At 39.3% G+C, this 22,539-nt stretch overlaps 1 protein-coding gene and 1 pseudogene across 4 annotated transcripts in view; both read right to left on the reverse strand.

Annotated features, from left to right (window-relative positions):
- FAT3 (FAT atypical cadherin 3) overlaps positions 1-22,539 on the reverse strand; it is a gene marked incomplete at both ends in the record, with an annotated part of 565,070 nt that overhangs the window by 379,788 nt on the left and 162,743 nt on the right. For all 3 annotated transcript variants that reach the window (XM_079707440.1, XM_079707441.1, XM_079707439.1), the window contains one exon: positions 2,684-2,998. In XM_079707440.1, coding sequence (XP_079563566.1) covers positions 2,684-2,998 — 315 coding nt within the window. The remainder of the gene's footprint in view (positions 1-2,683; positions 2,999-22,539) is intronic.
- Positions 6,988-7,304, reverse strand: LOC307055304 (cytochrome c-like; annotated as a pseudogene). Its single transcript has one exon. The product of its transcript is annotated as a cytochrome c-like (transcript).

Here is a 22,539-nt window from a genome sequence, read left to right on the forward strand (position 1 = left end):
CAATAGAAATAAGAAGAGTAATAACATGATTCTTCTAGAACTTTGTAGTTCACCAATGGCCTTCAAACACACCATGAATTCAGACTTCTTGAGCAACTCGTATGAAGTAAGCAAGATCATTTTCATTTTCTAGATAAGAATCTGAGGTCCGAGGAGAATAACTGATGTGCCTGTAATCAGAGTTACAGCAATCAGGATGGGGTATCAACTCTCTTTGCAGTTTCACTGTGCCAGGCACTGTGGTAAGCATTTTACTTGAGGACCACTTTATGCCTTGCAATTTTCCTTTCTCACTAAAAACCGAAGTTCAGAGAGGTTCAGGAACCTGCCCAAGCTCACAGAGCCCAGAGTGTCTGATTTAGTCTATGTTTTCCCTGCTGTGGTTGGTGATGTTTCCCAGTTAGAAGTGCAGAGCAAGGGTTTGAAAACCAGTACTTCTAATCCCAAATGCTACCCTCCTCCATGAAACACTCCCTAACTACCACTCTTGCCCACCCCATATTGAGTGAAACTCCTCTACCATAATCAGTTATTGCAAACTTTCACTCTACTTTCACTCTATCATAAATATTTGTCAGTTAGTAATTTCACGTACCTTGGGTCCCTGATAGGCTTGGGCCATCTCTTAAGTTTATAACTCTCTCTATAAGATCCTGTTTGGAAACTAGTAGGCACAATAAATGCTTGGTGAATGACTAAATGGATAAACAAAATCCAGTGTTTTCTTATCGTGTGTCTGAGAATTACAAAGTGTGCTATACGTTCCTTTTATTACTATTACTAGACTATTAGAAAAGTTGGTCTAAAATGTCATTCCTGGCACAAATCCTTTTTAAAAATCTACAGCTAGGACAGAGAAATTATAAATATGATTAAGGCTCTTACGTAATACAGTCCAAATTTCGATAATACAGGAATTTCTGAAAATCCAAGGGCAAACTTTTCAAAGATAGATAAAAGACAGCTTTAGTTACATGAGTCTCCATGTTCTTCTCTGCAAATAGTGTGTGGTCTATGGTCTTCACTTCCAGTCCAAATTCTTCCCTGTGACATTTATTCTTTCTTTAATTTCAGCCATGAGTGGAGGAAGAGACCAGTTGACATTGCCCTTGTGCAGTGTCTTTTATAAAAGAGGGTGCTGGGTTCACTCTTACTGACTCAAGTGCCAATGGAATCAAGAGGGAGGATTCGGAATATGACTGGGGTGTTTCAGGCTCCACAGGGGCTGTGAAGTGTGAAGACGTCTATGTCCTCAACTTCTTTCCTGTGATTTTTTTTTGTCTTTGTTCTTTTTCCCTCTTGACTTTCTCAAGTATCTGAATTCATTTCTCTGTCACCACATTACACAGAGCTCTTGGCTACAGTGAGAAAGTGAATCAGGAGGGTGGGGGTCCTCACGTGCATGGGAGGCTCCCCATACTTAAGAGGGTGTTGAAAAGATGGGCGTGGCTCCGGTTCTCTGAGTCTTCTCCTTTAAGTTCAAGGACGCCTGAATTAGACACTGATAGCTGATGACCACTCTCTGTCTTCTAATGAAATTAAAGTCAGATCCTGATTCAACACTATTCAAATGCTAAACTCTGATTAACAAAATGACTGACCCACTCATAATTAGAAAAAAAATCAATAGTTTCAAAAAAAACCCTTGGCATTCTCTTTAAATTATGTTAATGGGAACCTGGCATTTATAAAACGCTTGGCGTCAGTTATATGTTTCTACTTGAACAAACATGAGCAGGAGAAATAACTATCAACTCGATCAGTACTTTGTTAGGAAAGTGAGGCATGTTCCAACCAACAAACATCAATCACCTAGCCTAACTTTTGACCAATATCAACTCACCCAGAGTGAGATAGCTATAGTATCTTCTAATTCTTCTAAATTTCATTTAATTAAAACTCTATCCATCACAACTCTCACTGAGTGTTTTACCTGCTTGTTCAGATCTAAAAGAGGAAAATCACAAGAAAGCAACAAGCTTCTGAGATTTACTCTGCAAAGCACTTTTTTCCAGTATATGTACTTGTCTCAGAATGCATTCAACCAAACTCCACACCTGCCCTTTCTGGTCCTTAGTCAACAAGTTAAGTTTTCGGTGCACTCTCTAGAAACTTTTTGAGCAAAAACCAAGAACACTAAAATGTGTATGTTTTATGTAAAGATTTAGATACTGGAAGTTCTACTAAACACTGACATTTCATTGATGGGTAGTACAGAAATCACAAAACATCTGGGGCTTAAAGTTAAGGCTTTAAGGAGATTATTTATGGCATGCTGGACTAAGGCCAAGCAAGGGAGAAGTTCCTAGAAAGAGAGGTGTGACAAAGCCAGCTACCCACAGAACCCAGCATGGCCCAGGTTACTCTCTCCCAAGATAGAGAAAGGGGGCAGCTGGCTCTCTGAATGGCTTAGGAACCACGTTTTACAATTATGAGTAAAGCAAATCTAAGGCTTCCTGTGAAAGCCTACAATTTCTCTTAGATCACTTCACCTCAATGTCAGTTGGAATTAAAACATACCAAACCAGACAGGTAAAACGCTCACCTTTTCAAGCAATTCCCAGAAAGGAGAATGCTGTTCTCCACACAATAAAATAAATAAGAGGGTATAGCAAGTGTCAGACTCATGAATTTAAAAGTTGTGGACTAACAACTAAAAACAGTCATATGAGCATTCCCTTACCTGTTTTGATGTTGATGGCAAAAAAGTTCTGAGGATTCCCACTTGTAATCCTGTATGTCAGTTTTTCACTGGAACTAGAGTCAGGGTCCTCAGCCTGGATCTGAATGACAGATATATCCTTCGGAGAGTTTTCCATGACAACAGGATAATAAATAGGTTCAGAGGTCAGCGGGGCATTGTCATTCACATCTTCAATTTCAATGTAGACCTCAATCGTGGAATAGAGTGGAACAACGCCCCGATCTGTGGCGTACACAGTCAGCCAGTATGACCCTGTTGTCTCTCGATCAAGAATGTCTGAAGTAGAGATGACTCCTAAGAGAAAGCAGGGAAAGTGTAACTGCTATAGCAAAACAGGAAGACATTGTCAATCACCCCAAACTGAGAACGGCTGTGCTAAGTGATCTTGGCATATGAAAAAAAAAAAAATCCATCACATAAAATTAAATGAAGATGTTTCTCTTTACATCAGAAAACTATTTTCTGCAAAACTGTACTAACCAGTTCTTCTACCATTTGAGAAGTATAATTATATTCACAAATACTTTATTTGAATTTCGGGGATAGACGTATCTATACACACACACACACACACACACACACACACACACACACACACACACACACACACACACGAGACAGTTGGGAGCAATGGGAAGAGAGTGGGCTAGAGGTCAAAACACTTCCCATGGGGCTTCCCTGGTGGCGCAGTGGTTGAGAGTCTGCCTGCCAGTGCAGGGGACACAGGTTCGTGCCCCGGTCCGGGAAGATCCCACATGCCGTGGAGCGGCTGGGCCCGTGAGCCATGGCCGCTGAGCCTGCGCATCCGGAGCCTGTGCTCCACAACAGGAGAGGCCATAACAGTGAGAGGCCTGTGTAACGCAAAAAAAAAAAAAAAAAAAAACACTTCCCATAATGCATGGGAAATCAGTGCACTATCACATCAAAATTTCCATTTGACCTGACGTCGAATTGATTTCCTATACAACAAAGAGCTTTCCCGGGATACATTATTTTGTCTGTTCATTCACAAAAATGAAAAAGACCTTTTAAATATTCTTTTGCCTGTTAGGATAGAAACTACTTTGCATGCAAAAGTACAAAACTCCTTGATACTATTTCTGTACAAATCTAATGTCACATTTATTCCAAAAGAATCAGAGAAGAAGCCGTAAGCCATAGTAACATACTTTCTGAATGAGCTCTAGTCCCCTCAAGAACTCTACAGAGGGCACTAAATAAACTCTAAGCCACTTTGAGGGATACTCAGGGACAATCATTTTAAATTAGGATCAGAAAAATGCCCAGTCTGCTCCCTTCCACCTTTCCCATTTCATGGTTGAAACAAGCACCAACCAGGAAATCAAACATCTGACAGAAAAGCCAAAGAGAAAATGTTGTGCTCTTGAATATCTTTACAGCCCTCATGCAAACCACCAAGGCTATAGAAAGTTACTACAGGAACTCTTAAGTACTTTCCACTGTGATGGGAAAACTCTGGGATTCAGCTTATAAAATCTCTAAAAGTAGTCAGGATACACCTGGAAGGCGTGTAATTCATGTAAACCTTTATACCCTAAAAAAGATCCATGGAAGGAGCCAAGAAACACTTCTCCAGTTCTGACCTGAATCTTATATCCTCTGTACTCCTGTTGGATTAGGCACATAATTTGGCCTGTAGATCTTGCATAAGCAAACTGCCAAGTATAGCACCTGGGAGGGAGGAGGGCATCTTTCCAAAAACAGGCCAGAAAAGTGAAGGTTGCCTGTAATTCAGAACAGCTATACGATTCAAAGGGAGATCGCCCAACTGATGTTGAAGTTTCAGTTCTAAAGTTATCCACCAAAGAACTCTGTAAGCTTTATAATTCTCTCTTATAATGAGGGCATCAAGTCTCAAATGTGAGTACGGAACTTGTCCAAGGTCACACAGCTAGCTGCAGAAGAATCCAGATCTGTCTGCCTCGAATGATCCAGTTTCAACCCAGACTCCATGACTTACTACCTCTTTGACCCTGTACAAAGTGTTTGAACCAAGCAAGCCTAGTTCTATCACCCATATCTCAGTGCTGTGGTGGCAATCACGTAATTAAATGTATGCCGAGAGTTTGGCAAAATGCTTGCAACACAGTAGATGCTGAGTATATGTTAAATCAATATGAATCAAAAGCAATACCCAGACTTCCGGGAAAGATGGCGGAAGAGTAGGACATGGAGATCACCTTCCTCCCCACAGACACACCAGAAATACATCTACACGTGGAACAACTCCTACAGAACACCTACTGGACGCTGGCAGAAGACCTCAGACCTCCCAAAAGGCAAGAAACTCCCCAAGTACCTCGGTAGGGCAAAAGAAAAAAGAATAAACAGACAAAAGGATAGGGACGGGACCTGTGGGAGGGAGCTGTGAAGGAGGAAAGGTTTCCACACAGTAGAAGCCCCTTCGCGGGCGGAGACTGCGGGTGGCGGAGAGGGAAAGCTTCGCAGTCGCTGAGGAGAGCGCAGCCACAGGGGTGCGGAGGGCAAAGCGGAGAGATTCCCGCACAGAGGATCGGTGCTGAACGGCACTCACCAGCCTGAGAGGCTTGTCTGCTCGCCCGCCGGGGTGGGCGGGGCTAGGAGCTGAGTCTCGGGCTTCGGTCGGAGCGCAGGGAGAGGACTGGGGTTGGCGGCGTGAACACAGCCTGAAGGGGTTAGTGCGCCACGGCTGGCCGGGAGGGAGTCCGGGAAAAAGTCTGGACCTGCCGAAGAGGCAAGAGACTTTTTCTTCCCTCTTTGTTTCCTGGTGCACGAGGAGAGGGGATTAAGAGCGCTGCTTAAAGGAGCTCCAGAGACAGGCGCGAGCCGCGGCTAAAACAGTACCGACCCCAGAGACGGGCGTGGGACGCTGGGGCTGCTGCTGCCGCTGCCAAGAGGCCTGTGTGAGAGCGCAGGTCACTGTCCACGCCCCCCTTCCGGGAGCCTGTGCAGCCCGCCACTGCCAGGGTCCTGTGATCCAGGGACAACTTCCCCGGGAGAACACATAGCGCGCCTCAGGCTGGTGCAACGTCACGCCGGCCTCTGCCACCGCAGGCTCACCCCGCACTGCGTACCCCTCTCTCCCCCCGGCCTGAGTGAGCCAGAGTCCCCGAAGCGGCTGTTCCTTTAACCCCGTCCTGTCTGAGTGAAGAACAGACGCCCTCTGGCGACCGACACGCAGAGGCGGGGCCAAATCCAAAGCTGAGACCCGGGAGCTGTGAGAACAAAGAAGAGAAAGAGAAATCTCTCCCAGCAGCCTCAGGAGTAGCGGATTAAAGCTCCACAATCAACTTGATGTACCCTGCATCTGTGGAGTACCTGAATAGACAACAAATCATCCCAAATTGAGGAGGCGGACTTTGAGAGCAAGATTTATGATTTTTCCCCTTTTCCTCTTTTTTTTTTTTAATCTGTGACTTTTTATTAATTCTCAAGCCTTATGATCAGATAACTTACAAATCTGTGCTAATGATAGAGCTCCTCTACCGAAACCCTTCTGAGTTGGCAAAAGCATCATTACCAATCACACATCTATCTACAGTAGTTCTACAGTTGTGTTTCTGAATACCTCTTTAAAAGACAATCCTGAATTATAACTTAATCTGACTTTGTAAAGAATTCACAAGCAAGTTTCCCAACCTATCATGTCACAGTGAATTTTAAAAGCATCTGATCTTAAAGATCATCTATAAAATGTGAGAAGTACTAAATATTCTTTATCTGATGCTATACATAAACCACACTAAAATTCCCTTCATTAAGTAAAATGCAATATTTTAGATGGAGAATTTTAATTAATTTGGCATATTTAAGACCAAAAAGATAAAGTGGGCATTGTCAGTGTATCTTCAGCCCTTGCCTTAACAGGTGAATGAACACAACTTGAAACACAGGTGAATCTTGCTGGTCTATGAGACAGTGAAGGGAGCTTCTCAATATTTTAATATAACCAGTTATAGAAATCTAAATATAAAACCAATCTCCTATAGGGTTTGAGAAGGCAATCACCATATCCCTGAAAAGTTTAACATTCCTTATTCAAGTTTAATCATCTCTTTAGAAGGGGAAAACAGGGATAGTACTTGCTGAACCAGAATTACTATCAAAATTCAAAAAGCTGACCATATTCATTTAGCCACAAGCCAATCTTATTTAAATCAGGACAGAAATATTACATCAGCTATTCATGATCTGAATTCTACTGTATGAGATCAATTTAAATATGGTACACATAAAAAGTCATGAGACATTTGTTTCATAATAAATAAGGCAGTGGCCAACTATTACTCATTAGTAGCTTTTTTGAGATAAGCTATCAAGTCTGCCCTTTCGCCCTTCTTCTTAATGCCAGTGAAGATCATTTTTGTTCCAGGGATGTACTTCTTGGGATTCTCCAATTACTCCATCAGCGTCTCCTCTCCCCAGGTGATGCCTTTGTTCTTGTTGGCATCTGTGTAAGTGAATCCGACAGCCTGACCTGTCTTTCGCCCAAACAGACCATGGAGATGTGGCCCAGTCTTATGCTTGCCTCCCTTTTCCACAGTATGGCACTGGCACACTTCTGAACAAAAATCTTCTTGCACTTCTCAACATCACCCATTTTTAAATCGTTCTTTCTCCGTGTACGACTAAGCCGTTCCCGCTCCCAAGCCAAACGTCCCGCTTTCTAATCCCTTTTTCCTCTTTTTGTGAGTGTGTATGTGTATGCTTCTGTGTGAGATTTTGTCTGTATAGCTTTGCTTCCACCACTTGTCCTAGGGTTCTATCTGTCCGTTTTTCTTAAAAAATTTTTTTTTCTTAATAATTATTTTTTATTTTAATAACTTTTATTTTATCTTACTTTATTTTATTTTACGTTATCTCCTTTCCTTCCTTCCTTCCTTCCTTCCCTCCTGTGGACAACAAATTATCCAAAATTGAGCAGGTGGACTTTGAGAGCAAGATTTATGATTTTTTCCCCTTTTCCTCTTTTTGTTACTGTGTATGTGTATACTTCTGTGTGAGATTTTGTCTGTACAGCTTTGCTTCCACCATTTGTCCTAGAGTTCTATCCGTCCATTTTTTTCTTAATAATTATTTTTTATTTTAATTATTTTATTTTACTTAATCTTCTTTATTTCTTTCTTTCTTTCCTCCCTCCCTCCCTCCCTCCCTTCCTTCCTTCCTTCCTTCCTTCCTTCCTTCCTTCCTTCCCTTCTTTAGACAATGAATCATCCCAAATTGAGGAGGTGGACTTTGAGAGCAAGATTTATGATTTTTTTCCCCTTTTCCTCTTTTTGTGAGTGTGTATGTGTATGCTTCTGTGTGAGATTTTATCTCTATAGCTTTGCTTCCACCATTTGTCCCAGGGTTCTATCCACCCTTTTTTTTTAAAATTTATTTTCTTAACAATTATTTTTTATTTGAATAACTTTATTATACATTATCATACTTTATTCTATTATACTTTTTCCTTTCTTTTTTTCCTTCCTTCCCTCCATCCTCGCTCCCTCCCTCCTTTCTTTCTTTCTTTCTTTCTTTCTACTTCTACAAATTCTTTCTTTCTACTTTTTCTCCTTTTTCTTCTGAGCCATGTGGATGAAAGGCTCTTGGTGCTGCAGCCAGGAGTCAGTGCTGTGCCTCAGAGGTGGGAGAGCCAACTTCAGGACACTGGTCCACAAGAGGCCTCCCAGCTCCACATAATATCAAACAGTGAAAATCTACCAGAGATCTCCATCTCAACACCAACACCCAGCTTCACTGAACGACCAGCAAGCTACAGTGCTGGACACCCTATGCCAAACAACTAGCAAGACAGGAACACAACCCCACCCATTAGCACAGAGGCTGCCTAAAATCATAATAAGGCGACAGACACCCCAAAAAACACCACCACACCTGGACCTGCCCACCAGAAAGACAAGCTCCAGCCTCATCCACCAGAACACAGGCACAACTCCCCTCCACCAGGAAGCCTACACAACCCACTGAACCAACCTTAGCCACTGGGGATAGACACCAAAAACAACAGGAACTACGAACCTGCAGCCTGCAAAAAGGAGACCCCAAACACAGTAAGATAAGCAAAATGAGAAGACAGAAAAACACACAGCAGGTGAAGGAGCAAGATAAAAACCCAACAGACCTAACAAATGAAGAGGAAATAGGCAGTCTACCTGAAAAAGAATTCAGAATAATGATAGTAAAGATGATCCAAAATCTTGGAAATACAAAAGAAAAAATGCAAGAAACTAGAAGAACTAAAGATGAAACAAGCAATGATAAACAACACAATAAATAAAATGAAAAATACTCTAGATGGGATCAATAGCAGAATAACTGAGGCAGAAGAATGGGTAAGTGACGTGGAAGATAAAATAGTGGAAATAACTACTGCAGAGCAGAATAAAGAAAAAAGAATGAAAAGAACTGAGGACAGTCTCAGAGACCTCTGGGACAACATTAAATGCACCAACATTCGAATTATAGGGGTTCCAGAAGAAGAAGAGAAAAAGAAAGGGACTGAGAAAATATTTGAAGAGATTATAGTTGAAAACTTCCCTAATATGGGAAAGGAAATAGTTAATCAAGTCCAGGAGGCAAGAGAGTCCCATACAGAATAAATCCAAGGAAAAATATGCCAAGACACATATTAATCAAACTGTCAAAAATTAAATACAAAGAAAACATATTAAAAGCAGCAAGGGAAAACCAACAAATAACACACAAAGGAATCCCCATAAGGTTAACAGCTGATCTTTCAGCAGAAACTCTGCAAGCCAGAAGGGACTGGCAGGACATATTTAAAGTGATGAAGGAGAAAAACCTGCAACCAAGATTATCAACCCAGCAAGCATCTCATTCAGATTTCATGGAGAAATTAAAAGCTTTATAGGCAAGCAAAAGCTGAGAGAGTTCAGCACCACCAAACAAGCTTTACAACAAATGCTAAAGGAACGTTTCTAGGCAAGAAACACAACAGAAGGAAAAGACCTACAATAACGAACCCAAAACAATTAAGAAAATGGGAATAGGAACATACATATCGATAATTACCTTAAATGTAAATGCACTAAATGCTCCCACCAAAAGACACAAATTGGCTGAATGCATACAAAAACAAGACCCATATATATGCTGTCTACAAGAGACCCACTTCAGACTTAGAGACACATACAGACTGAAAGTAAGGGGATGGAAAAAGATATTCCATGCAAATGGAAATCAAAAGAAAGCTGGAGTAGCAATTCTTATATCAGACAAAATAGACTTTAAAATAAAGACAATTAGAAGAGACAAAGAAGGACACTTCATAATGATCAAGGGATTAATTCAAGAAGAAGATATAACAATTGTAAATATTTATGCACCCAACATAGGAGTACCTCAATACATAAGGCAAACACTAACAACCATAAAAGGGGAAATCAACAGTAACACATTCATAGTAGGGGACTTTAACACCCCACTTTCACCAATGGACAGATCATCCAAAATGAAAATAAATAAGGGAACACAAGCTTTAAATGATTCATTAAACAAGGTGGACTTAATTGATATTTATAGGACATTCCATCCAAAAACAACAGAATACACATTTTTCTCAAGTGCTCATGGAACATTCTCCAGGATAGATCACATCTTGGGTCACAAATCAAGCCTTGGTAAATTTAAGAAAATTGAAATTGTATCAAGTATCTTTTCCGACCACAACGCTATAAGACTAGATATCAATTACAGGAAAAGATCTGTAAAAAATAAAAACACATGGAGGCTAAACAATACACTACTTAATAACGAAGTGATCACTGAAGAAATCAAAGAGGAAATAAAAAAATACCTAGAAACAAATGACAATGGAGACATGACAACACAAAATCAATGGGATGCAGCAAAAGCAGTTCTAAGGGGGAAGTTCATAGCAATACAATCCCACCTTAAGAAACAGGAAACATCTTGAATAAACAACCTGACCTTGCACCTAAAGCAATTAGAGAAAGAAGAACAAAAAAACCCCAATGTTAGCAGAAGGAAAGAAATCATAAAAATCAGATCAGAAATAAATGAAAAAGAAATGAAGGAAACAATAGCAAAGATCAATAAAACTAAAAGCTGGTTCTTTGAGAAGATAAACAAAATTGATAAACCATTAGCCAGACTCATCAAGAAAAAAAGGGAGAAGACTCAGATCAATAGAATTAGAAATGAAAAAGGAGAAGTAACAACTGACAATGCAGAAATACAAAAGATCATGAGAGATTACTACAAGCAACTCAATGCCAATAAAATGAACAACCTGGAATAAATGGACAAATTCTTAGAAATGCACAACCTGCCAAGACTGAATCAGGAAGAAATAGAAAATATGAACAGACCAATCACAAGCACTGAAATTGAAACTGTGATTAAAAATCTTCCAACAAACAAAAGCCCAGGACTACATGGCTTCACAGGCGAATTCTATCAAATATTTAGAGAAGAGCTAACACCTATCCTTCTCAAACTCTTCCAAAATATAGCAGAGGGAGGAACACTCCCAAACTCATTCTACAAGGCCACCATCACCTTGATACCAAAACCAGACAAGGATGTCACAAAGAAAGAAAACTACAGGCCAATATCACTGATGAACATAGATGCAAAAATCCTCAACAAAATACTAGCAAACAGAATCCAACAGCACATTAAAAGGATCATACACCATGATCAAGTGGGGTTTATTCCAGGAATGCAAGGATTCTTCAATATACGCAAATCAATGAATGTGATACACCATATTAACAAATTGAAGGAGAAAAACCATATGATCATCTCAATAGATGCAGAGAAAGCTTTCGACAAAATTCAACACCGGTTTATGATAAAAACCCTGCAGAATATAGGCATAGAGGGAATGTTCCTCAATATAATAAAGGCCATATATGACAAACACACAGCCATCATCATCCTCAATTGTGAAAAACTGAAACCATTTCCACTAAGATCAGGAACAAGACAAGGTTGCCCACTCCCACCACTCTTATTCAACATAGTTTTGAAAGATTTAGCCACAGCAATCAGAGAAGAAAAGGAAATAAAAGGAATCCAAATAGGAAAAGAAGAAGTAAAGCTGTCACTGTTTGCAGATGACATGATACTATACATAGAGAATCCTAAAGATGCTACCAGAAAACTACTAGAGCTAATCAATGAATTTGGTAAAGTAGCAGGGTACAAAATTAATGTACAGAAATCTCTGGCATTCCTATACACTAATGATGAAAAATCTGAAAGTGAAATCAAGAAAACAATCCCATTTACCATTGCAACAAAAAGAATAAAATACCTAGGATTAATCCTACCTAAGGAGATAAAAGACCTATATGCAGAAAATTATAAGTCACTGATGAAAGAAATTAAAGATGATACAAATAGATGGAGAGATATACCATGTTCTTGGATTGGAAGAATCAACATTGTCAATATGACTCTACTACCCAAAGCAATCTACAGATTCAAAGCAATCCCTATCAAACTACCACTGGCATTTTTCACAGAACTAGAACAAAAAATCCACAATTTGTATGGAAACACAAAAGACCCTGAGTAGCTAAAGCAATCTTGAAAACGAAAAACGGAGCTGGAGGAATCAGGCTCCCTGACTTCAGACTGTACTACAAAGCTACACTAATCCAGACAGTATGGTACTGGCACAAAAAGTGAAAGATAGATCAATGGAACAGAATAGAAAGCCCAGAGATAAACCCACGGACATATGGTCACCTTATCTTTGATAAAGGAGGCAGGAATGTACAGTGGAGAAAGGACAGCCTCTTCAATAAGTGGTGCTGGGAAAACTGGACAGGGACATGTAAAAGTATGAGATTAGATCACTCCCTAACACCATACACAAAAATAAGCTCAAAATGGATCAAAGGGGCTTCCCTGGTGGCGCAGTGGTTCAGAGTCCACCTGCCGATGCAGAGGACACGGGTTCGTGCCCCGGTCCGGGAAGATCCCACATGCCGCGGAGCGGCTGGGCTCGTGAGCCATGGCCGCTGAGCCTGCGCATCTGGAGCCTGTGCTCCGCAACAGGAGAGGCCACAACAGTGAGAGGCCCGTGTACCGCAAAAAAAAAAAAAAAAAAAAAAATCAAAGACCTAGATGTAAGTCCAGACACTATCAAACTCTTAGAGGAAAACATAGGCAGAACACTCTATGACATAAATCACAGCAAGATCCTTTGTACAGCAAAGGAAACCGAAACAAGACCAAAAGACAACCCTCAGAATGGGAGGAAATATTTGCAAATGAAGCAATTGACAAAGGATTAATCTCCAAAACTTATAAGCAGCTCATGCAGCTAAATAACAAAAAAAACAAACAACCCAATCCAAAAATGGGCAGAAGACCTAAAGAGACATTTCTCCAAAGAAGATATATAGACTGCCAACAAACACATGAAAGAGTGCTCAACATCATTAATCATTAGAGAAATGCAAATCAGAACTACAGTGAGATATCATCTCACACCGGTCAGAATGGCCATTATCAAAAAATCTAGAAACAATAAATGCTGGAGAGGGTGTGGAGAAAAGGGAACCCTGTTGCACTGCTGGTGGGAATGTGAATTGGTACAGCTACTATGGAGAACAGTATGGAGGTTCCTTAAAAAACTACAAATAGAACTACCATATGACCCAGCAATCCCACTACTGGGCATATACCCTGAGAAAAGCATAATTCAAAAAGAGCCATGTACCAAAATGTTCATTGCAGCTCTATTTACAATAGCCCGGAGCTGGAAACAACCTAAGTGTCCATCATCGGATGAATGGATAAAGATGTGGCACATATATACAATGGAATATTACTCAGCCATAAAAAGAAATGAAATTGAGCTATTTGTAATGAGGTGGATAGACCTAGAGTCTGTCATACAGAGTGAAGTAATTCAGAAAGAGAAAGACAAATACCGCATGCTAACACATATATATGGACTTTAAGAAAAAAAAATGTCATGAAGAACCTAGGGGTAAAACAGGAATAAAGGCACAGACCTACTTGAGAATGGACTTGAGGATATGGGGAGGGGGAAGGGTAACCTGTGACAAAGCGAAAGAGAGGCATGGACATATATACACTACCAAATGTAAGGTAGATAACTAGTGGGAAGCAGCCGCATAGCACAGGGAGATCAGATCGGTGCTTTGTGACTCCCTAGAGGGGTGGGATATGGAGGGTGGGAGGGAGGGAGACGCAAGAGGGAAGGGATATGGGAACAGATGTATATGTATAAGTGATTCACTTCATTATATAGCAGAAACTAACACACCATTGTGAAGCAATTATACTCTAATAAAGTTGAAAAATTAAATATATAAAAATAAATAAAGGCAGGGAATAATTAAAAAAAAAAAGAAAAAAAAAGCAATACCCAAAGCCTTGTAAATAGTATCCACCCCCCAAAGCAAGGAATAATCTTGAGAGGGGAGAAGTTTGCAATGGACAGTCTTGTTAGGTATTTTTTTCTCCTCTGGTCATGCGGCGTATTGTTGCTTGATCTTTGTGACTTGCCCATGATACCTTTTCATGAAAGTATCTGGCCTGTTTGGAGAACAGCAAAGTCAGTCCATTAAAAAGAGAACTTAAGAAGGAAGAAAATCACAGAAGTTAGGTCAGCTTTGTCTGTACCTTGCCTGATCACCTACCATGCACACACGCTCTTGTGCACATGCACACACACACACACACACACACACACAGATTTGTATTCACAGAATTGCTCTGGGATCCCTGGAAGTCACTTAAATCCCTTTTCTTGGACCTGTCAAACTGGGACAGGCTTTGAACCTTACAGGCTTTGGACATTAAATGATTTTGAGAAGGCCTTAGATGAAAGGCATCCACTAATGCAAATTAAAATATATGGGTGGAATTTTACTCTATTTTTTAATGCAACATCAGATATGTCCTCTAGAAATTAAAATTCTCTCTCATTAAGATAAAATAAGTCTATGGCTATATTTACTCATTAAGTAGAAGTGCAAATGAGTATCTTGGAACATAAGTGTTCAGGCTTTGCTCTCATGATCCAAAAATTTGAGGACAAAATGAAAAGAAGGGCTATGAAATGTGTTGACAATTATTATAAGATTCATCCAAGGCTCCATATTAACTATATTAAACAACCAATGCCCAGTGATAGCATTTTCTCACTTTCTTCAGTGCTTCACAGCTAATTATGATCCACGTGGTCACAATTAAAAATGTAAATCCACATGAGCTTTTCTATCAAGCAAAAACTCACTTCTGAGGTTGCCCAAAGACTGCCAAAATCATGTCAGAAGCCCATAGCTTTGTAACAACTACCATACGTTCTTTATTACTTTTTTTTCAATTAAGGCATAACTGACATACAATAAACTATACACATTTAAAGTAAACAATCGGTGTGACTTCCCTGGTGGTCCAGTGGGTAAGACTCCATGCTCCCAATGCAGGGGGCCAGGTTCAGCCCCTGGTCAGGGAACTAGACCCGCATGCATGCCACAAGAAAGAGTTAGCATGCTGCAACTGAAAGATCCCATGTGCCACACTGAAGATATGGCATGCCACAACTAAGACCCGGTGCAGCCAAAATAAATAAATTAAATAAATTTAAAAAAAATCCTCTACAATTTCTCTAAAAGAATTTAAAAATAAACAATTTGTAAGTTTTGACACCCATGAAAACATCACCACCAAGATAAAAAATGTGACCATGACCTCTGAAAGTATTCACCTTCCCGTTTTTAGTCTAATTAAAATGCTCTTAAATTTTCCCTACCCACAGACAACCAGATTAGCTTTGTCACTACAGACTAATTAGCATTTTCTAGAATTTTACAGAAACGGAATGGTACAGTATGTGCTCTTTTTGTCTGGCTTCTTTCATCCAGAATAATTATTTCTGATTCATCCATGTTGTTGTACATTTAAAAATACAACAGACCTTCTAATTTCTGAGTAGTATTCCATTGCACGCATATAGCAAAATTTTTTTTTAACCATTGACTTGTTGGACATTTAGGTTGCTTTCAGTTTTTAGATATTATCTAAGTATCTAAGAAATCTTTCCCTATCCAAGGTCACAAAGATTTTTCTCCTATGTTTTCTTCCAGAAGTTTAAAGTCTTAGGTTTTACATTTATACCTATGATGAATTTTGAGTTAATGTTTGTATATGGTACAAGCTATGGACCTAAGCTCATTTTTTCATATGTAGTTTTTCACTGTGCCAGCCCCATTTGTTGAAAAAAACTATCATTTCTCCACTGAATTGCCTTTGCATCTTTGTTGAAAGTCAATTGACCATATATGTATAGGTCTACATTTGGACTCCCCATTCTGTTTCCTTGATCTATTTGTCTATTTTTATATCAATATCACACTTTCTTAATAACGCTTCATAATTAGTCTTGAAGTCAGGAAGTGTAAGTCTTGCAATTATGCTCTTCTTTTTCAAAGTTGTTTGGGTTATTCCAAATCCTTTGTGTTTTCATATGAAGTATAGAATCAGCTTTAGAATCCATATGAAATTTAGAAAAACCTATTCGGATTTTTACTGGGATTATAATGACTCTATAAATCATTTTGGAAAGAACTGACATCTTAACAACTTTGAGTCTACTGATCCATGAAAATGGTATATCTCTCTATTAATTTATATTTTCTTTTATTTCTCTAAGCAATGCTGTATAGTTTCAGAACACAGATCTAGCACATCTTTTGTCAAATTTATCCCTAAGCATTTCATATTTTGATATTATTAGAAATGGCATTATTATTTTAATTTCAATCTTAATTGTTTGTTGTTAGTATATAAAATACAACTGATTTGGGGCTTCCCTGGTGGTGCAGTGGTTGAGAGTCCGCCTGCCGATGCAGGGGATATGGGTTCATGCCCTGGTCCGGGAAGATCCCACATGCCGTGGAGCAGCTGGGCCCATGAGCCATGGCCGCTGAGCCTGCGCGTCTGGAGCCTGTGCTCCACAACGGGAGAGGCCACAACAGTGAGAGGCCCGCATACCGCAAAAAAATAAATAAATAAAAAATACAACTGATTTTTGTATATTGATCTTGTATGTTGCAACCTTGTTATACTCACTTATTAGTTACTACAGGGTTTTTACAAATTCCATAGGGTTTTCTACATAGATGATCATATTATCTCCAAATAGGGACAGTTTTACAACCACTATCATCACCTACACATTCATGACTATTTAATCATTGTGTGCTGGGATGATAGGTGCAATAAATGCATTCATCATTAAATTTTCAAACCTATCATTCATTCAGCAAATATTTCTTAGTGCCAAGTGCTCATGAGGTAGTTACTATTTTTATTGCCATATTACAGGTAAGGAAAGAGATTTAAGTAAAGTAACTTATGAATGATCACTCAGCCTGTAAACAGAAGACCCCATTCTCAAACACTGGTCTGTCAAACTTGAGACCGGTTGTTCACCAAAACAACATTATTTTCTTTTTTTTTTTTAACATCTTACAATGGTGTGTTAGTTTCTGCTTTATAACAAAGTGAATCAGCTATACATATACATATATCCCCATATCTCATTATTGTCTTTTTAATCTATATAGACATCAGACTCGCATAGTATTTTATGTCCAAAGAAATTCTTTTTTCCCCTCTGTTAGAGGAGTGTCATTAATTGGGCAAACAATGTTGAATTAATATGATACTTTCCTATTTGACTTCTCCAAATTGACTGTAGAAATCATAAAAAGGTACTTCTTAGTATTTCTTTGTAGAATATAAAAACACAATCACAGCAGTACTGATTCTCTGCAAAGAGAGTCTTTTTTGATTTATCAAAATATGCAGAACATAAATGTTTGTGACATATTCGTAGTCCGTTACCTAACACAGTCCTGGAGTGTTTATCCTCAGAAAAGAGTCTCCTTCCATCTGCCTGTTAGAGAAAGTACATTCTACAAGGAGAGTATCTGGCTGCTTAATCACTGTGGTCTCACTGCATACAACAGTGCCTGGCATGTAGAAGACACTCAAAAAATATTCATGTATGAATTTAAATCCTCACACTGAATCAGCAGTAGGTTAGTTTACATCACTGATGAGATAAGTCAGCCTCACTAAATCAGATCTGGAAGGGACTTCAAAGATCAATAGGTATAACCAAACCCCTAACAATCAGTAGGTATATGCTCCCACATGATTCCTGACCCAGCACCCAGCCTCTGCTGAGTTTGGTGACAGGGTCCGCATCATTTGCTAGGGAGTTTCAGCTAATGCAGAGTTCTTCACACTGAGGCAAAACTTCAGTCTCTCTAATTTAAATGTTTTCCTAACTCACATCCTAGAATAAAATAGAACAAGTCTGCAAACCACCATTCACCTGTGATAGCTCTTCAAATATCAAAAAATGACCCTCTCCATGGTTTTTCTTCTCCAGTCTAAGAATTTCTTCCTCATGTACCACATAGGCTTCTATTCTCTTCTTCCTTGTCTCTGCTCTGAACCAAGAATGAGCAATTAATAAATCTTATTTAAAAAATAAACCATCCACAGTGAGCTTCTAGCAAATTTCAGGGAGCGCTGCTCAGTAGAAAGAACTCAGGTGGAATATCCCAGACGGAGATACATCCTTACCCTCTTTGCCTTTTCACCTATCACAGAAATGCTCAATGTGGATTCAGTTGAGATGCCAAATTTATGCTGATATTCATGAAAATAAAAAAGAATCTTTAGAAATAAAGTTGGGATTTTTTATTTTTGAGATAAGCTTATGTTTATAAAATTTTTCTTTTCCTGTTTCTTCTTTACTTGCTGTATAATTCTAGTAGCAGACTAGAATTATTTGAGAAACCTAATATTTAATTGTATAAGCAGATACACAAACAGTATTTATTTATTTATTTATTAGAACTGTGCACAGCTTGAAATGGAATTAGTTGATCCCAGCATGAAGCACATGTTAGCTGTAATTGTTCTTTCTTATTCACAAATATTAGAAAAACTATATGCACCTTGTTCTCATAGAATAAACCCTACATATTGGAGATGAAAGGAAAAAAATGTATGGAGCTGCTCAAATCAGATGACCATCACACACTGGGTTATTCAATTTACCTTTTTTCCAGCCATATCCCCGTATGTGGCACCCAAAGTCTCAAATGACATCTTGCCCCCAAAGAATGACAACCAAATACCCACAACAGCTCTAAAATGACCTGTCAACAAATGGTTCAGGGAGTGCTTTGGATGGAGGCTATGGGCCCATAACATGATGAAAATCCCTCTGCCAGGATAAGTACTATAGATTCTGAGGCAGTTAAAAAAAAAGACGACAAAATTTTAAAAACACCCTGGTTGCATATTCTTTGTAGATACCTCTAATAGACGTTTACTTGTGCATATATATTTAATTCTTATTCTCAATCAGTCAAAATATTAACTCCCAATTCTCAGTGCATTTAAAATTTGTATTGACTTTTTATTTTGAAATAATTATAGACTAACAGGAAGGTGCAAAGAAATGGACAGGAGTCCCTGGGCAACCTTCACCCAGCTTCCACCAATGTTAACATCTACATGTATTTTTAAATTGCTTATTTCTTCAAGAATCAAACACTTAACTACATTTATTTCTGAGAGAATATGAATTCTTTCATGGGCTCCATAACCCTCTTTAGCCAACCCTTGCTTGCCTTTATTTAGGAGGATCACACAGATACTATTTTTCTTTCTTTTCCTATTCATCCCCAGACTTGTATAAAGCTCTTATTGCCTTAGGAAGGATCACTGTTCTTAGCAGAGTGTGGTGATAATTAAGGGAAGAATGGGGATTTTATCCTCATAGGCCCAACCCAGGGTCAGTCCACGCACACCCATGGTCATACCTATAACTGTTACCACTCTGAAATATACTGAAATCAACTGAAATCAGCTAAAATAGGCTGAACCAAAATGCATAGAGCAATTGCGGGTGGAGAAAATCTTAACTTAGATATTTAAAATGCTTCAAATACATTTTAGCATACACATATTATATATGCATACGCTTTTATATACTTTATATATCACATATTTGACACATAATATATTTAAATATATAATTTAAGGCAATTTTTAAATCGGGAATTTTAAGTGAATCACCCAGCTAATCAAGTGGCAAAGTCAGGCCTGGAATCTGGAGCTGTGAATCAGAGTATGCACTCTTTTCATTACTGGAGTTGCCCGCTGATTTATCCACATGTGTCCATTATCATGAAAAAGAAGGCAATTCCATGCCCCTGCGCTCCTCTCAGTGGGTTGGTATCAGCTCTTTAGTAATAGGAAATCCAATAGTTTCATTACTTTCCCCCATTTCTAAAAGTTGCTGCAAGATATTATTCTGAATCCATTTTTATATCTTCTCAGAAGATCCTCAGTTGTTGGAATGGTTTGAGACCAGGAGAATTAGAAGACCGAGTCTTCCTTAAACATCCAGTCTGCACGTACTGTTCCTTCAGCCCATCTCCCCAAACCAAACCGCCTTCTCTGTTCTTCAAAGAGGTTTCAGATTCAGAGAACACCCCTCACCCAGCCAGCCAGGGGTCTGGGGTGTCCCCCATCTGCCTTTATCTTAGCACTTTATTTTTGTCCCTTTCCCAATCTACGACAAGCTCCCTATGGGTAGAGACCATTCTATCTTGTTTTTCTCTATTCTAGGATGGTGGCTAGAAATTTGGAACACTCTAAATGTTGAATAAATGAATGAAGGATAACATCATAATATTTGGTAAATGCAGGCAAGTTGGGATGTCTGGCTCTTTTACAGACAAGCACTCTGATGCATAAGCTACATTAGGAAAAACAAAATGAGTCATCTAGCCATCCTGTTTGCCTGTGATCACTAGCCAAAATAAAATGGGATAGACTGAGCTTGTCATTGATTTTAGGCTTCTCTAGGGTATATGCAGAACTGATAGTTAAGTGGCTCTGAAAGTCAACTCTCCATCTGTGAAGTATCCTATGTGATAAGACACTTTTCTTAAAAACCATGTCCAGTTTTGAGTTGTCCCTTTACTACCAAGAATAAGGATGGTGTTATGGTAACATCTTCAAGGCTTAAAGCCAAGATGCAGCTTGATGAAGACATCAGTTGATTTTATCATGCACTTAAATGCTGCACTGCCACAGGCACACACCATAGGCAGCCAGAATTAAAGCCCTGGGCCTCCAGATAGAGAACCAGCAAGGTGCTCTCACTCTGGCCTCTCATCCACTGATTCTCACCGGACACTTTTGTTCTACTCTGTTCCCTCCTCTTCATGCCAGCTCCTACTGCTTAGCTATCTTTCATCTTTGCAGAAGGAGAAGAAAACATCGACAGCACAGTCGTGGGGAACAGTTATGTCCTGAAATGCAAGCCGCCTTCATTCTGTGTTATTTCACAAGGCTCAAAGCTGGCGATCTGCACATTAGACTAAGGTGAAAGGCTGCAGGCTGAATTCAAGCTTTTATTTGGAGTTAATGAAAATGGACAGCTCTCCTTGTCTGTTTGGGACCCAGAAATTCTAAAACTTAGCTGCGTGCTCAAAAGCTTCACGTGAAGTTCCGTGTGCTCAGTAAACATACACTCGGTATTTGATTTCTTCTTAAAGATAAACTTTTCGGGACCTGTTTTCAATGGACTCAAAATGTACACCTGTGCTCTCTCTTCAGTAATTCTGGTCTGTGTAGCTGGCACCAGGTGCCAACAGCCTAAAAACAGGAAATGGACAGAGGACCAGGCTGTGAGCAACACATCCAGCTTGCATTATTGTTTAATTTTTTTTCCTTCTTTTCTGTAACCCAGATTATTCCCAGCCTCAGATTCTTTCTGTGGTCTGTGCTAATTTGCATACCCCCATACCCAGCAAAATGGTCTGGATCCTCACAGCCGAATAGAATGGAAGATTGAAATTTAAAGCAATGGAGAAAATGATCTCAATATACGCAATAAAGTCAAGAAGTAATTTTGTTAAGTTTCTAGAAACATGGAGGTTATTTCACGAAGGGCAGTGATTAGCTGGATTCTGTTTCTTTAGAAGACCTGAGCATAAACTTTAGCACAAAGCATTTTGGTTAGATACCTAGAAATATTTTCTGATAGTAATGGAGAGGAACAAAGGGCTAGCTCTCTGAGGGAAGCTGAAGTTTCTGTCTATTCCTATGTTTCAGTGATAGGAGAGAGAGAGAGAGAGAGAGAGAGAGAGAGAGTGTGTGTGTGTGTGTGTGTGTGAGAGAGAGAGAGAGAGAGAAGAGAGAAAGAATGAAAGGAAGGAAGGAAGAACGGGAGAAAGAAAGGGGAAGAAGAAAAATAAAGAGGCACTTTTTTGCCTAGCAGAAGCTTTTGGAGCATTCAAATTGGTTACTTAGGTAAATCTGTGTTGAAAAAAAAATAAAACTTCATTGTAGAAGAAAATATGCAAAATGAATATGTTTTTGAAACACTCATTATTTCATGACCCAGAGATAATGACTGTTAATATCCTGGATGTATTGCCTTTGTCCTATATTATTTTCACCCCAAAGCAGCATATTTCTCTGTAATTATGGATCCTCACATACCATCGTCTACTGAACAGCTTTCCATATTGATGACTGTAATTCTATACGTTTTGTTTTTGATGCCTGTGTAGTAATGCCCACTTGCCCACTAGTCCACTAATAATAAAATGTAAGCTCCCTACACGCAAGAGTTTTCTATGTTGCATCTCTGTTGTATACCCCAGAGGAGTGGCTAGTACACACTAGATGCTCAATAAATACTTGTTGAAGTACACAGTGTTTATCATTTATATAATGAAGGCCCTCTTGCTAAGTCA

The sequence above is a fragment of the Hyperoodon ampullatus genome, assembly GCF_949752795.1.
Source record: "Hyperoodon ampullatus genome assembly, chromosome: 7".
Classification (NCBI taxonomy): Eukaryota; Metazoa; Chordata; class Mammalia; order Artiodactyla; family Ziphiidae; genus Hyperoodon; species Hyperoodon ampullatus.